At 38.4% G+C, this 16,926-nt stretch overlaps 1 protein-coding gene across 1 annotated transcript in view; it reads right to left on the bottom strand.

Moving 5' to 3' along the window:
• The window catches only part of LOC124166535 (alpha-aminoadipic semialdehyde synthase, mitochondrial), a 67,500-nt gene that overhangs the window by 17,191 nt on the left and 33,383 nt on the right, over nucleotides 1–16,926 (bottom strand). The window contains exons 3-10 of the mRNA XM_046544085.1: nucleotides 6,702–6,911; nucleotides 5,914–6,090; nucleotides 5,659–5,811; nucleotides 4,792–5,017; nucleotides 3,445–3,572; nucleotides 2,864–3,138; nucleotides 2,259–2,430; nucleotides 1,514–1,584 (exon numbers count right to left, since the gene is read on the bottom strand). Coding sequence (XP_046400041.1) covers nucleotides 1,514–1,584; nucleotides 2,259–2,430; nucleotides 2,864–3,138; nucleotides 3,445–3,572; nucleotides 4,792–5,017; nucleotides 5,659–5,811; nucleotides 5,914–6,090; nucleotides 6,702–6,911 — 1,412 coding nt within the window. The remainder of the gene's footprint in view (nucleotides 1–1,513; nucleotides 1,585–2,258; nucleotides 2,431–2,863; nucleotides 3,139–3,444; nucleotides 3,573–4,791; nucleotides 5,018–5,658; nucleotides 5,812–5,913; nucleotides 6,091–6,701; nucleotides 6,912–16,926) is intronic.

Below are 16,926 nucleotides of genomic sequence, written 5' to 3'. Positions count from 1 at the left end.
AAAATGATTAAGAGAAAAATTCCATAAACACTGATTTTCGGCACTTTTCCCCAAAAATAGATTCAAAATAGTGTGAACTCCAGTTTTTCTGTCTTAATTTGATGTGCATTTTACTTCCAATAACCTCTGGAATCCAGAGAAGCAAGGCTTATATCTGAATTTCTATGGGACTCCCAAACATCCTACAAGTGTATTCAATCCAAGTGACAAAATTGTATTCAAAATTTGCTCATCCCAATATTTCCAGCATACCTCCAGTGGGCAGCCTTTAGCACCAAAAGGATGCATAAGATCCGGCACTGGGCATTCTTTTGAGTTAGGGTGCCTTGAAGCCATAAAGTGTCTTCACTGACCTTGATGGCATCTTCCGATTATGTACCCTCAGCCCCTAAAATTATGATTTTGTGAGATAAAGAAAAAAAAAGCCTGATAAAACACAATTACCACCTGCCAGATCCGATATCCATGATAGGCAGAAAGATGGTGAATTAAAGGTATCGTAGGCAATGCTGACAATCCTCCTTTTTATAAGTTGTTTGGCTTATGGCTCTGCCAAATTAAATTAGAGAAAACAGGTCCATATTCTATAGGGTGGAATAAACTGTTCATTTTGATGTCCATTCTTTTTCATCCTGTTCAGTAAAGAAAGCAGTTCTAAATGCCTGCTCCTGACCAGGGGCGCAGCTAAGAATTAAGGCTATGGGGCATAGGCGGATCCAGGGGGGGCACAGGGGCACGTGCCCCCCCCAGACCCTTAAAAATATGCTAGATTTTTAATACGGTACCATTTTCATTTCGTTCGTTTTGTATAACAAGGTATCCTTGTGCCCCCCCCCCTGAACAAAATCCTGGATGCAGCCTTGCTTGTGCCCCTCCCAGAAAGAAATCCTGGATCCGCCCCTGCTAGGGGGTGTTTTAGGCACAACTAATACTTAGGGGTATGGGGGTATTGCATACCCGCTAGGGTAAGCAGAAGTTAAGGGGGCCCTCTACTAGAAAATTTTTAAGAATAATGGTTCAAAATGGCAAGTTTTACCGCCTTATGGGGGATATTTGATTAATCCTGACACTGTGCTATAAGTAAAACTGATCTAATTAAGTAAAATGGATTAAATTAAAAAATTTCTCTGAGCTCTGGGGGAGGGGGTTTATCCCCCAAACCTCCACCCTCGTTGCGCCACTGCTCATGACAGATGGTCAGGGTACATTAAAAATATATAATGCATATTTTCCTTATCACTTCTTTCCCATAAGATTAAAAAACTTCAAGAAAAATAACTTAAACATAAATCACCAATTTCATCACAAAGAAAACCAAAAGACCACAGAATGGATGATCAGGGCAGAGCACATACAAGGACACTATAAGAAGGCTATAAGGTCTGGTATGCAACATATAGGATTGTAAAGGACACGTAACAATGAGCTATTAAGTTTAAAGGAAAGAACTTCAAAGAAAACAATTTACTGGACACAACAGTGACTGATGAGATATTTCAACAATTTGCCTTACCGGTTAGCCATTCTCAACTCTTGAATGTATTCAAAATTGGGTGTCAATTTCCCATTGCTGGTGATAATAGCCTGAAATACAAAAGCTGCCATGAGTTTTATGAATTCTAGAAAGTTTACAGTTCTTTCATTAACAAAATTGAGAGTAGATAAAAAATTTAAGATTCAAACAATGGAGTATGAAAAATTCTGAAATTGTGGAGAAAAAAAACGCATTCCTTGTTTTGTTACTTTCTTCTCAGAATAATTGGCTAAACCTTTGAATTGATAAAAGTTGCCAGTCCAGATATGGGCTGATATTGCAGATGTGATGTAGCCAAAATGGCTAACTTCATCCTTCTATGATTATTTGATAGCGGCATTAATACCAAATTTTAATGCCTATTTACTAAAAGTATGGCCACTCTGACCAAAAAATAAATTTAAGATTTTATGATAATCTTCACCATACCTATACTTGGAAGCAAAAATTCTCGCAAAAGTTATTAACTTCTACCTCTAATTTAAAAAATCATATCCTCCATATCAATGCATATAGGTTGGCAACTTTTTGAGGCATTAAAATTTGCTTAAAGATAAAGTGAGAAAACAAGGCACACACCATTATGGCCTGGATCCTCCACTGAATGGATCATACTTAACAATAAATAAATTTACCTCTTCCTTAGCGTCATAGGGTATAATTCTCATTAAATAAAAGAAAGAATGAAATACTTATGAGTGAAAATTAGTTTGTATTCACTCACCCCATGCACAACTGGTGTGAAATTATGCTTTTCCAATGGGAGAGTTGCATCAGATTTGAGAATATCAAATGCATATGGAAAGAGAAGATCTCCAAAGAAGTCCGTAGATTCTCTCGGAAGTTGTGTCGGCATATTGTCAATTGAACACACCAATACCCCTGGTCCCTTAAAACTAAAATAAAGGAGGAATGAAAGTAATCACGGAATAAGACCAATTTTCATAGGACAGATGGTTGCACTTGTTTTCAAACCATGAGACTCATTGAGCATCGGGAGATTTAGTAAACATTGAGAGAACTTTCCATAGGTGAACAAGAACATGCCCAATTCTTTACTTAAAGCATAAACGGAAATAATTATTTCCAATATTTTCCCATACAGCGGCTAACAATGGAAGATTTCATCAGGAAACAACAAAATTTAAATAATTTAATAGTATGCATATCCACTGAACAGATAAGAGGAAATAAACCTGATAGCTTTACGTCCAAAGACATTGCTACAAAAAAGTAAAGCTGGTGTGGCTAAACCAAAGAGTATCCAAGAGGTTAAGTTAGGAATACATACTATAAAGCTCAGTGATAATCTGCAAATAAGTGCAATACCTCTTTGTATCCTTGTTTCTGTCGGCGTCATAAAGGCAAAACGGTGTGTCAATGGTGGTGCACTCATTCATGAACTCGATCGAGCCCCCTGGATCTGCACTTATGTCGCATATTGCCAGCATTCTGTGAGGAAGAGCAGGCGTCCCAACAGATCTCGGTAACCATGGAGTGTTAGCTGGTCTGAGCAGATACTTCGCATCGGGGATGGTCATCAGTTTTGGTGATCCCACTGCCCAATAAATGCCATTGATGATCACTGAAGCATACGGTGCTATCTAATGATGCAAGATACACAAGGCAAACATTAAATTCTTACAACCAAAACATATATACTGAGATTATTACATCAACTAACTACAATTAAACTTTTACTCATACACAATATAAATGTTTTATATCCAACTTTGCCAATTTGTTGATTCTTTGGAATTTTCAACTACAGAAAAATGAACAAATTGTTACCATTACTGATGAAGGAAAATACTCATGAATATCTACATATTTAGAAACTACAAAGAATAAGAGTATTGCAGTGCATAAAAAAAGTAGGTACATACTTAGTGGCTCATTGAAAAAATTACCTTTTTGCTAAAAGTAGAAATATAATCCTGTGGGTTTTCTTCATAATCCTGTGGATCATAACCTCCTGTTTCTTTGTGTTCCAAGTGATCCCTGCGACTCACTTCACAAGCATACAACTTATTCACACCTGCATTAAATATTCAAATAAAAATCAAAATTAAATAAATGAATAATGATCAATCCAAATTGAAGTGCAATATTGCTTTGCCTTTAAAATAATTAGGGATAAAATAATGATAGAAGTGAAATTCTTTCCAAAATTAAAAAAATCTTGGGTGGGTATTAATAACGCAATATTTTCATACGCATAGGAAATAGTTCTCAAGCAACTATCACAACATAATATTTTAAGGAATGAAAAACAAGAAACAAACTTCATCAATATCTCTTCAAACAATCTTCTTCTTCTACCATGGTACAGTCCGAGACAGAAAAATCTTAAAATCTTACAACCCATGGGCCAAACATTTTCTCAGTCTCTTGACTTGACTCGAACACTTGATGACGAATTGGCAATGCTGCTGGACCACGCCCACACTGCTGAGAACAATGAATGCCCAGCACATACAGCAAGCGGACCTTCTTTCTCGCTAGCCGCAAAGGTTTTTGAAGCCCATCCAAAAATGCTTTGAGCACAGTAATTCTAAAGGTAGCGTTCCCAACCATTGTGGTGCCCACCTCCTCCCTTCCCAACCCAGAAATCAAACAAAGACCAGTAGAGCGCAGGAAAGGGAAGACCCCAGGAAGGAAAAAAAAGCAGTGGCGTGCAAACTCATAATTTTCTATTGACTGAATAGCTGAATCCACGATAATTATGCTTTGCTTTAGCAAAAACGAGATGCTGAAGTTTATCCAGCTTCAAAAGCTCTCAAGATTCCTCACTGATAATGCATAGATAACAGAAGAACCAAATACCTCTCTCAGTTGAGCTTCTATAGAGCTAATTTCTTTTCCTAGGGTGTTCTTTTTTTTGCTTTTGCTATTGATTGTATTATGATGTACTTATCTTCATAAGTGGCATTTACGTGCCCAAGCTGGTGTCGTCCTCACCATGCTGTTTTGACATTGATCTCCACTATGTACTCATTTTCATTAACCAGTTTCGTAGACTACCTTCTATTTTAATACGATAAATTAACCTAACTTTCATAATTGATGCATTATTATCAATTTTCAAGCCCTTGTTTCATGAAAAGCCCCTGTTTTCATACACTGTCTGTTGAGTCTACTTTTCTTGAATCATTTTTCTGTAAAATTATAGCTACATAAATGAGCCCTATTTACGATTTTGTTTTCAATGTTGAAATTGGATGTAAAATTCCAAGGCTATTAGTATATTTTATTACCTCCATGCTCTGCTACTTTCTTCAGCATATCGGGGGGCACGTACTCGTGGGGCAGCTCTTGAAATACTTCCTGGGCTCCCTGAGAGACATTTCCAGATCCAGTGAATACAAATGTCAGGGGGCCCACTGACTTTGGCATCATGCCCAATGAGATCTCATAGCCTGCATCTCTGATTGCTTGTCGAGCCATGGATGAGCTCCTGTAATTGTGAGCTGGACCAATATGCTAAACGTCAAAAAAGAATAAGAAATGAATTACTTAACACTTGGCACTCATATTTTTTCACATTCGATACCAATAGCCGACTTGAAATTTGTGATTAAATGCCCCAGGGTTATGATGTATTGAGTATCACTCGACACACTTGTAGAAAGGGTTAAAGCAAGTTATGCTGTGGCTGAGGTTTGAGTAAACAAGAGTGTGCTTTCTCTATGTGAAAAAAATTCTATCAACAGTAAAAAGCACTGACTGCCATTCTGCCACCCCAGAAGAGAAACCCCTCCTCCACGGATATTAAGTTATCAAGAAAAATCCAATAAGTCAAGGAGAGATCTCATTAGTCATTCCGAAGTGGCAGAAGTTGAATACATATTTCAAACCTACAAATAGTTTTCCAAGAAATGTTGTCATAACACCCAAAATTTGTGGTGCATATAGCCACACATTCACTCACATTTGAAAGATGATGATACACATCTTTAAAAGACGATGATAGATGAGTTAAAGTAAACAGGATGTGAGCGGATATTTTTTCAAGTAATGTTAACACATGCTCATTTTGGTCTCTAAGTATACATGATAACTTAAGGTTTGACCTTCCTTCCATGCATCACCAAATATGTATGTACTCCATAATTATGTCTTACCATGAAAGGTGTGTGATGGCCTAGCGCAAGAAGCCTCAAACCCAGCCCATGAAGAATGTTGACCATACCAGCCACTCCAGCATACTTTCCAAACGCAACCACTCTTTGCCCACTTTCATCCACCAGCTTCTCGTAGTCAATCAAGCGAACATTCTACTAGTACATTGAAACCATGAAAGAGAAACACAGGCTTTTTAATTAGTAATAAAACAATCAATGATTTTCACAAAAAAAGTAAAATAATCTGAGGCCTACCTTTTCAATGATAGCATCCAAGAGGGGCATGTTGGCCTCTTGAGCTTTTATGACGTGAGAGAAAAAGCAATAGGTTTTATCGGGGAGGAGAGAATCCACTGGCACTTGCTTCACACCGAATATGACAGAAGCTTCAGATATATCTTCCTGGATTACAGCTCCTGAACTTAAGTATGCCTGAAAAGAGAGTTCATGCATATCGTATAACAGTTCAACTAAGGCAAACACAGTATCGTCTTTTATTTGTGATTTTCATGGTTTGAGGACATGTAACATTGCTTGAAATGCAAGGAATTGGTTAAAAAAACATTTTTAGATATGCATTGAGATTTTTGAAGAATAGAAATATTCATTAATAATAGTTATGGTTTATTTCACCGAAAAATATTTATACACATATCCTAACATATACTTAGGTACTTTAAAATTAGCAGAACAAGTTTCTCGCACAGAAATTTGGACCCTTAATTGAAATAAGTGAGTACATATGGATATACATGAAATGATACATTTATTAATGTCCCATGTCTCAAAATTTTCCATGTTCAGGAGCAAAGGAATTAAATAAATGAGGGTGGGTCTAGTGCTACTACTAATGGGTGGGGGAGTTCTTAAAGTATGTGATTACCCTTTGACATAGCGCATTGCAATGTGTAATGTCCATAGTAATAAAGTGGCTTGTGCCAAGATAGATGTGCCCAAATGGCCACGCCGCATTGGTCGTGCCAAGATGTCCGAGACCCCTTCTGCAGAGAAACCATCTCAGCATACTTGTGGGTTAAACTGACCTGCATGGGGTATGCCCTTCGATTTGAAGGCTGCACGATGACCTTGACTCCAGCTCGCGTCAACCTCCGAACGTTGGAGGGTGAGAAAGGAGCCCGCCTTTCCCACACTGACTGGTCCTCCCTGCGGATGGCAATCACCTTGCCCTGCAGATTCATTGAGACGCCAGCCTCAGGTGACGCTGACATACTTGCACCCCCTCTGGCATCTGACTGCAGGAGAAGAAGAAGGTAAAAGCAATTAAACACTCCATTGCCTGCGACGTTTTAAAAAATCTACCATGTTAATTGCCATCCTTGATGTACTGTAGGGGCAAGAGTGTACCCTGGACTAGAGGGGGGCAGGCCATGGTCGTTCAAGTCGTATCACAGAAAAGGTTTTGAAAGAAAAATTTCAAGAAAATTATAACAGCACTTTATTAGTTTTTAAATTTATTTGATCAAAAAAATATTTTTATATTAATTACATGTTTTAAACTAATATCACTTGTCTTGGATTTAGAGCAAATTTGTTCAAAAATTTCGTTTTGATCTAAATTCACTTTTGCATCTAGAGGGGGGGGGGCAGCTGCCCCTCCCTGGGGCCCCCACTGGGTATGCCCATGTGCAGGGGCATAACCGTGGCCATAGATCAGGGGGTTTCAGGGATGACCCCTCTCCCTTCTCCCCCTAGAAGGATTGTAGCCCCCCGGAAAATTTTGAAAAATTATAATTTCAATATTATTCAAAAATGTCATTAGTCTTAATTTCTGATTCTGAGCATGTGAATTTCTAAAATATTTTATAGAAGAGAAATACACCCTTCTAGAGGGAGAGTATTCCCACTTCAAGTGGGAGTACTAGCTATAATTAACTGCTCTATTATTACGACTACAAAAAAATAAAAATAAGTTATTTTTTTCATTTTGCCAATTATCAAACTTTAGAATAATTCAGAATTATTTGGAAAAAAAATATTCTGTATAATCGTAATTAAACTTTAATTCAAGACGTCACAAATATTTTATGTGAATTACCCCTATATTTCAAAGTTCCAGATTTTCGAGCAAACACTAGCAATCATGTAGCAATGAGCACTTTTTTTTGGAATATAATGTAGCACAGAAGTGAAATGGGCTGATTTGTGGGGGGTAACAAAAATTACCACGTTAATTTACTCTTTCTTACTGAAAATTTTCAAAATTGTAATTCAAAAACAGGGACTTGATTAAAATGAACAAATGGAGCGGCTATGGGCGAAGAATGTAGACGAGAAAACTTTGAGAGCAGTGCCTCCCCAGTGCGGCAATGGTTTCTGTCATTACTAGGAAAGTGTAATAGCGATAAAAATAATTAAAAAAAGGCCTTAGCGACCAAGGGATAAGGGCGGATTAGGCGGGTTGCTTTCATACCTTCGGGGTCTATCAATTACGTGAAGGTCTTTTGACGATTTTTGGACTTCCCACTCCCCCTTAGTAAGATATCGTGAGATTTGGCTAGACCCCCTCCCTTCAATCTCACGGGAGATTGTTCAAAATGCTTATTTTCAGGGTAAATACGTCAGCATATGCTTCATTTGGTCGGATTTGTTAAAAAAAAAACAATTTGTCTAATTATTTTTATTTAAGATTAGTTAAGACTAGTATTTAAGATTACGTTTTGCTCAATTCAACCCAGTTTTCTCGCAATTTTACACCGTTTCTTGCGAAAAAAATTACGTGATATTTGCCTCCCCCCCCCCCCTCGCCCCCTCTTCCACACGTGAGATAGGATGAGAATCGACTTGAGCACCTCCCCCCTAAACGCATGACGTAATTATCGTATGCCCCCTTATAAGGTTCGTCACATTTTTCAGCGGTATGCAATACCTCTGGACGATAATGCGTTCAAGGTCTAACATGCGTGGAGAAGCGGCTTTTAGGCACCTATTCATCAATTAATTTTAAGCAATGTTTATTAAGCTCAAGAAATAAAAACTTTAATCGGCGAGACGCCTTAAAAATTACAGTTTTTTCAATTATTCCTGAAATTACAAGGAAGTCCTCTTCCCCCCTAAATCCGCCAATGGCGGAGTGAGGAGGGTCAATGACCCCCCACGCGAAATGCATTCTCCACCCCACCCGAATAACCTCCTCTCACCCCCGAAATCATTTTTTGAGTACGACCAGGCCCGTGACGGGCCGCCGGGACACCCATGACTTTATGACGTTTCCGGGTGCGCCCTCCAGCCTGGAAATCTTTGGCGCCCCCCGGAAGTCCTCCCTCATGCATTGTGCTGTCGCTGTCTGGCCATGGCCGTCCACCGCCCTAAGACGGGGTCCAGCACGGGCCTCGCTACGACCTTGAAAAGGATGCCTTATTTCGGACAAACTATCAGCTTTCCGAGAACACCCACTGTATCCACAGAGCATACAAATCTTATATACAATAACATAATTCCGCTACTGCTTAAAGGACTATTTACACGGTGCATTAATACGTACGGGTTAATGTCTAAATGTATGAACGCGAGAATGAACGCCAAAATGCAACGAGTGACCACCCAACTTGCGCGAATGCATGCACAGAAAATAGAACCTGTTCTAATTTGGTTCATGCATTCGTATATGTTCCTTTCCGCGCCACAAAAATCATTTATGCAAACAGATATTAACTCGTACGTGTTAATTTATCGTGTAAACAGGCCATAAGGAAATAATTGAGTACTTATAAGCGCTATAGCGCTTCTCTCCCTACTTAAAAGTAGAGAAACGACTGCCGCAATTTTTGTTCCGAGCATTAGCTAATATTCGTATTTGTCTCTTCCAGCACTCACGTGATCTAAGTCATCCCCGATTTCTTGCATTCACAGCTAGTACTAACCGTGTTCTACACCTTACTATTTATCAAATCTGTGAGAAAGATTTTAAAGTAAATATGCGAGCTGTAATTGAGCTATAAGTTAGCACCCCGAGAACTGTTTCTAATATTTTCGTTATCTTTCGACTCCGGCGGCTTCAGGACCAAATTGGGAGGGGAAAAATATATTTCTTTCAAGAACGGCTCCATATCCATCATCAAAACCGTGTCTACAGCGCGTGGAGGCCGTGGCAACCACGCACGATCTCCTGATGGGCGCAAAAGTATACTATATACTTTTGCGCACTACAGACATAAAGCCCGAAAAACAATTAGTATAAAACGTGAAATTCAATCCTAAATGCTCAAAATCCTAATAGAAATTTTGTTACCTCTTGTTCAGGCTAAAACATACTGCATTATCTTTAATAAAGTAACTCGCGATGTTTGCTATGGAATTCGTTTGCATGATTTTTTTATTAATTGAGATGTTGAAAAACAACAGGAAAATAATGTTTTATATAATTTTCCATTCATTAGGACACTGGCCTTATCATCATTCAAATGAAAGACTAAATTTAAAGGATGGGGCACCCATAAACACTCTTGCAACCAATTCTTAAATATCCTATACAGACCGATGTCCATTGTAAAATTATAAACAACAATGGAGACGACTCGACATTGAGACAGCAGGGGGTGATTTAAGTCGAAATACCAAAGAGGAAGAAACGCTATAGCAGCCAATGGGAGCAATTTTTATTGAATAAAAACGAGAGGAGAGAGATTGCCAGAACTTCAATTAGTAGTATCGGAATACTTACACAGCGACGTTTAGGATATGTAAGAGGAGAACAAGAGCGAATTAAGATTAATTATAGCCAGGGGCGGACCAAGGATTTCTTTCTGGGGGGGGCACAAGCAAGGCAGTATCCAGGATTTTGTTCTGGATGGGGCACAAGGATACCTCGTGATACAAAACGAGCGCAATGATAATGGGACCGTATTAAAAATCTTGCATATTTTTTAGGTGTCTGGGGGGCACGTACCCCACCCCCTAGATCCGCCTATGATTATAGCGATGATTTAATTACCACAGAACTTAGTGTGGTTGATTGTCGCTGGAAGATGGTTCCAGAGTTGGGCTGAACGGCCGGTATATCTAGCTAAGTAAAAGTATTATCACCTCGTTCCTCCTATTTATAGCAGAATAGGGTGGTTTACTTTTATTTTTTTTAATTGCCTAAATCGAAAGATTATTACTCCTGGAGTACGCATTTCACGCTCTTAGATTTTCCAATGACGATATCTATTTTATGCGATTAAACGAAAAGTGAAAAATTTCAAGCGCGCGAAAACGCGACGGCTAATGTAAGTAGGAATGATGGGAAAAGTCCGTGTGACGTATTTCTGGTTCCAGCTGTCGGCGTGTGAGGTGACCTTGGAGCAAGGCTTGAGCGCTGATACGACGCAGGCTGCTAGCAGGTAGCTGAGTACCCAGCTAGCAGGTAGCGCTTGGCTTAAACAAGGATTATTATTCCCCTATCAAACGAAGGAAACTTTCCGAACTTAGGTAATTTTAATGGGTGATTATTAAGAGATGTTTCCCTGAGCTCTGTGCCTCATGCATGCATTGGTAATCTCAGACAAATGTAAAACTCCTATCTACTCGTATAGAAACTAGGTCCCTGTGACTACACGTGGAGTGGAATCGCATGGGCGCCAATCTGGCCTTTTTCAAATGAGGTTAAAATTGACCATTGCCATTCGTCTGAACTGGGATTTTTAAAACCAAATAATTAGTATATTATGAATACACTAATGGTGGGTAAGGAATCGCAATCATTGCATTTCGTTTTCTTTGATGAAGGAAACTACCCTATTTATACACTTTATTACGACACTTGGATAGGGGAGGAGGGGAATTTTTTTACTCAAGAGAAAAGTAAGCTCTTAAGAGAAAAATAGGTGATAATTGGCAAACGGAAGTGAAAAATACGTCGAACGACGAAATACTTGCTCCTAGACCAGCTGGTCTTCCCATTATTTCTCTCGCTTTTATTTCCAATTTTCTGATTCATTTCATTAAATACCTCGATTCATTCAGCGGAAATATTTAACTTAATTCAGCTATTTCAACATCCCCTAATAAAATTAGAGAGACATTGTAATTATTGAATTTGATCTTAATTTCGAATGAACTACGATAACCTTTCGGTGTTAAAATATCTCCCGAAACGTAAAAACTGCGAGCATCTCCGAATACAGCCACGTAAGTCTAGAAATGGAATAGGTTACACAATACAGGGAGATGGAAAATAAAAGATGAATTATATAACAATTACTATCGTGGGTTTGCTATATTGCGTTGCGAAAGGATATTTTCGCGAAATGATTCCGCCCTCGTAATGCTTTTAACCTTTACCAGCTAAGTAGAAGTAATGTATTAAATTCTAAGTCAGGCATATAAAACATTTTTGAGATAGATACATGCTTAAAAGTATTTACTGCATAAATTCTTATGCAATGGAGTGAGAACCAGATACATTTCACTTTAATATAATTTATTTTAATCAGTTTAATAAGCCACCTCGAGGGTCACAATAATGATTTTGGAGCATACGGTGTTAAATCGCACAAAGTAGCTATCGCAGAAGCAAAACCCGTAGATGAGTCTTTTAAAGAGTATTCGAGCAGAATCAAATCCTTTTTTGCACATTGTCGGAATTCTTACAAAACTTGTATCTGCTCTCAAGGATTAATCTATTAAATTTTAGCCAAGCATTATCATGCGCTAGCCTTTGGCATAGGTAAGTTATCAGAAGTGAATGTTACGTAAATTCAATTGGACTGCATAATACTAAATTCTATTGCATTATACATGCACTGCAGTGGCGTAACTAGGAATATGCTTTGGGGGGGATGAGGTGGCTCTGGGGGGAATGAGGGGGGCTACCCCCCCAGGAATCGGGGAGTTCAGGAAAAATTTTGAAAAATAAAATGCCTGAAATGCATTTTACATCATTTTAGCACAAATTTAACTTTAAGCAGATACAGTTATTATATATCAAATCCAAACAAGATTTTTAAATAATTTTTTGATTTCTCTGAGGCTTGGGGGGGGGGGTGATACATCCCCTCATCCACCCCTTCCCCCGAACTGTCACGCCTCTGATGCACTGGCATTTGAACCTGACACGCTATATAATAATTAGTTTTAATCGAAATAATTTTAAAAGCTCATCGAGGTCGTGAAAACAGAGAAAGTAGCTATCTGAAGATCAAAACCCACACATCACTTACAAAGGATTCGAAGATAGTCAAATTGTTTCAACAATTATTTCGAAACCATTGATGGAAACAATCATCGAAACTTGCTAAATAGAGCAAAAGCCAAAAGCCTACCCAACTTAAGAGGAAGTGAACAAAATGAAGTCTTTTAACTAGTGTCATTTGCTGATTAAGACTGCTTCAAATGCAGGTACCCATCATCTCCAATTTGGTAGTGGCTTCGTGCCATTTCTGGTCAGATTACTTCGCTCAATTGGGAAATTCTCTTTCTCCACCAGCACTTCACCAGGATCATATAAGGAGTGGAGCCCAGCAGCAACCTCTCCGAGAAAGCTGTGCTATTTAGCGTCTGTTTGAAAGAGACCGCTCACTCAAGAAAAGCACTTAACGCAAAGAAACGAGATGGTCTTTGTCACCCAATATACGACCGGAGAAAATTTTAAAACTTAAATGTGGCACATTCGGTCTCAACCTAACAAATATATACATTCACATCGTAATATTTGCTACTTGAAAACGTCAAAATCATAATTAGACACTGTCTCCTTATTGATTAATTTTACCGCGTATAATGATCTAAAAATTTTTAATTGCATAAATGATTTTATAAGCCCGGCACTAACCAGGTCCATCATTCGCCCTGAAGACGGTGCCAGAGAAGGCCATTGAAATGTTGGCAGCAATGTCGATCCTTACCCGGCCGATTTCCCGTGAAGACTTCATCAATAATGGTTGTGAATTCAGCGGTGGAAAATTTGAAAACCTAAATTTTAATATTTCTCATTGGCATTTCCTAAACCCGCAACTATCATACTATTCAAAGTAATATTTAACGTATTAGCCTTTCGACGGCTAGATTTTTGGATTAGAGATACCAAATATTTCAATCATCATGGAAATAGACAAATTACTGAAATATCACTCTCCTTTCGGCTTGACTTGGCTAATCTTTTCAAAAGATCCTTATCCCAAGTTTTTCATAAATTTGGCCAACAAGCTAACCATAACCAAGCTTTTTAATCCAATGTCACTGACGTCAAGCCTTAACGCTTCCAAGTTTAACGTCAATGTCCCAATGTAACTAGTAACTATCATTAACAAGAATCATCTTTGTCTTCAGCTAAACAGTATGAAGAGACGTCCCACTTTAGGCCTGGCTGACGACAACGAAAGACTTCTAAAGGGTTTATGCACGAATATTATAAAAGAGAATCCTCAAGTGTGCCTCCATATGCGTTCCAACCCACCGCGCATTTAAACGGGTTTACAAAAGTCACCGCTCGCGTCGCTGACGGACAAATTGATCCGAGTTTTATGGGGAAATTTGGTATAAATATGGGTGTTGACCGAAATTTATGTACGTGATGATGTGATCTATTAAAGTCATAACTTTTTAATGCTCTTCGTCGCTTAAAAAACATTATACTGCAAAATATTGGAAAGAAAGTGGATCGCATTGCACTCATCACCGCGCCGCGGGCATTTTTGAAAACCAATTAAAATGCGGCCTCATTGAAAACAGAAAGCAGCCTTCAATGAGATGGAATTGGGCCTCCTCTATGCAGTCCCATTCGACGGACAATAAAGAACTCTTGAAAACATTCCTCTGATCGCCCTGGCAGACGTCCGAAAAAATTTTCACCCACCTCCAAGACAACCACGATCCCTCACGAGTTGAGCCAAGAACCATACGCACCGCGCTTATCAGGATCCTGATCACACAGCTGGTCGTTTCCCAAACCTTTCCAAAATCACCAGCCCAATCCACTCTTATCCATGAATAAGTCCGCGTACTCTATCCAAATGACCGAATATCTCTTCCGCTTGATTACTTTCTCCCCAATCTTTTCCCTAAACTTGGGTTTGTTTGGTCTCTCCAACGACCAGTGATTGCACATTAACCTTGCATTGGCTACAATCCGTTCCTTTATGCATTTTTCCTTTCGTAAAACGGCCCTCCATCAAATCATAATGTCATGCCATTTTTTATGCATTTACTTTTGGTAATTCTTTATTCGTTAATATCGCTTAAAAGTTTTCAAAAAACATTGCACACGATTTCAGAAATTAATGTATTATAACGGTGCAACTAGAAAATTAAGGTACTTAAATAATTTCTACAGAATTTTGTAAGGTATTCCGTACAATTCTACGAAAACTAAGGATTTCTATAGAAATTCCTTTAAAAAGTGTTTCAATACTTCAAGGAATGTGTACGGAGTAACAGTGTAAGATTCACTTCGTTACGTACATACAACCATCGAGACAACGCTTAACTTCGAGGCAGAATACTCCAAAAAGCAAGGACCTGTGCTTGTATGTGAAAAAAAACTATGCAGGCTCATAGGAATGTAATGTTATCGAAAAAAAACTATTCCAGTTACCAAAAAATGACCATACTCATATTTTTAAGAATATCAGACAACATTTGCTGAAAATTTAACCGAGCATAACTGGATTAATATTTCAAAGCAAAAAGTCATGAAGATAACTCAACGAATGCACTTAGGTATTCATAGCAGCATAGCTCGCCTACACTAACCTTATTAAAAAGGCTCAAAAAAGAGAATATAACCCACTTCATCAGCATGAATTGAAAACGCTGATCGGAAAAGGCCATAAAAAACTTGAACTCCACGAGATTAAATGCAAAAATAGAAGACTCGAGGTCGAAGACTACAGAACTAAATACCATTATTACACGCACTTTAACCACTCCTTAATTTAAAAAATTATTGCTAACGGTTGCTGAAAATGCTATTTCAATGCTTTTTACAACCAAACATAAAAATATTAATGCACAGCTCGTCGATTCAAAATTTACTGCCCGAAATAACGGAAATCTTAGCCCAATGAATGTCGCATAAAATTTTTATGTCACAGGCGAAGCAGATAGATAGTAGGCGGAGCAATCGAGGATGAGAATAGATAATATATCGGAGTGAACAAGTATTATTCGTATTTTTCGTGAATGCCATTTTTCAATAATCTTATTTTCAAGCCTATTCGCAAATACGGAAATTAGTAAGGGTCTGTATCGCTTAATGCATGAAAATAATCTTCTAAAAAAACTTTTTTTGGAAATAATTCCTGCGTCACTTAACATACACCTACCTAAACCTAACTTTATACTTTTATGAAATGAAATAATTACTTCACGTCGTCCGTTATGAACAAATACATACAGATGGCTTCCTCTTGTAAGCATAAAGAAATAATTATGTTGTAAAGTATGGATTACATTTCCTCCAGCATCCCGGTCGTCATGGTAATGTTCTCAATACGTCCAGTTTCCAATCATGTGAACCGCTATTGAGTAAAAGCTGCAGTGAAGGCGGATTCTTCTTTCCTATCCAAAAATTCCACTGCAGCCTAAACTGAGCGATTCCTCAACTAATAATAAAAAATAATAAAATTGCAGCCATGTTAGTACGACTGGTTTTCAGAGCTCGTCCCGGCCTCGCCTCGCCGGAATTTGTTTTATTTTTGGCCACTAGTCCCAGCCTACTGGCTGTCCCCAGTGTGTTTCAGTAAAGTTAGTTTCTGCTTATATGTTTTCCCTTATGTAATTTCAGTCGTTCTGTTGGTGTGGTGGTTTACGGGGAAGGGATGTGATTTGGGACGAATGCGGAGTTTGGAGTACGGTGTTTGAAACTTGGATCTGGAGTGTAGTCCCAGAGGTTTGCAATTTTTTCATTATCTGTGCGTTCTAGGGATTTTTTGAATTGCGGTAAATTTGCCTTTAATTCGATGAGAATGGGAGTTACACTAAGGTCCTGTCGTAATTCCTTATTTCGGATGTACCACGGAGCGCCAACAATTTTTCTTAATAGTACGTTTTCCGTTTTTTGAATTTTTGATTGTTGAGTTTTCGACGCCATCAGCCAGACTGGTGATGCGTACGTCAGCAGTGGTCTCAGCATTGTTTTGTACAAAAGAATTTTTGTTTTCAAAGATAGTTTGGATTTCTTCTGCAGCAGAGGGCCAAGAGCTGCTGCTGCGGCTTTTGTTTTTCCTATTGAGTTCGTGATATTCTGGTTCCAGATTAACTTCTTGTCTAGAGTGACACCTAAAAATTTGGTCGATTCTTTTCTTTTGATTTCCTTGTTTCCGTAGTAGA

This window comes from Ischnura elegans, chromosome 10 (assembly GCF_921293095.1).
Source record: "Ischnura elegans chromosome 10, ioIscEleg1.1, whole genome shotgun sequence".
NCBI lineage: Eukaryota > Metazoa > Arthropoda > Insecta > Odonata > Coenagrionidae > Ischnura > Ischnura elegans.
This window is presented reverse-complemented; position numbering and strand designations above follow the sequence as displayed.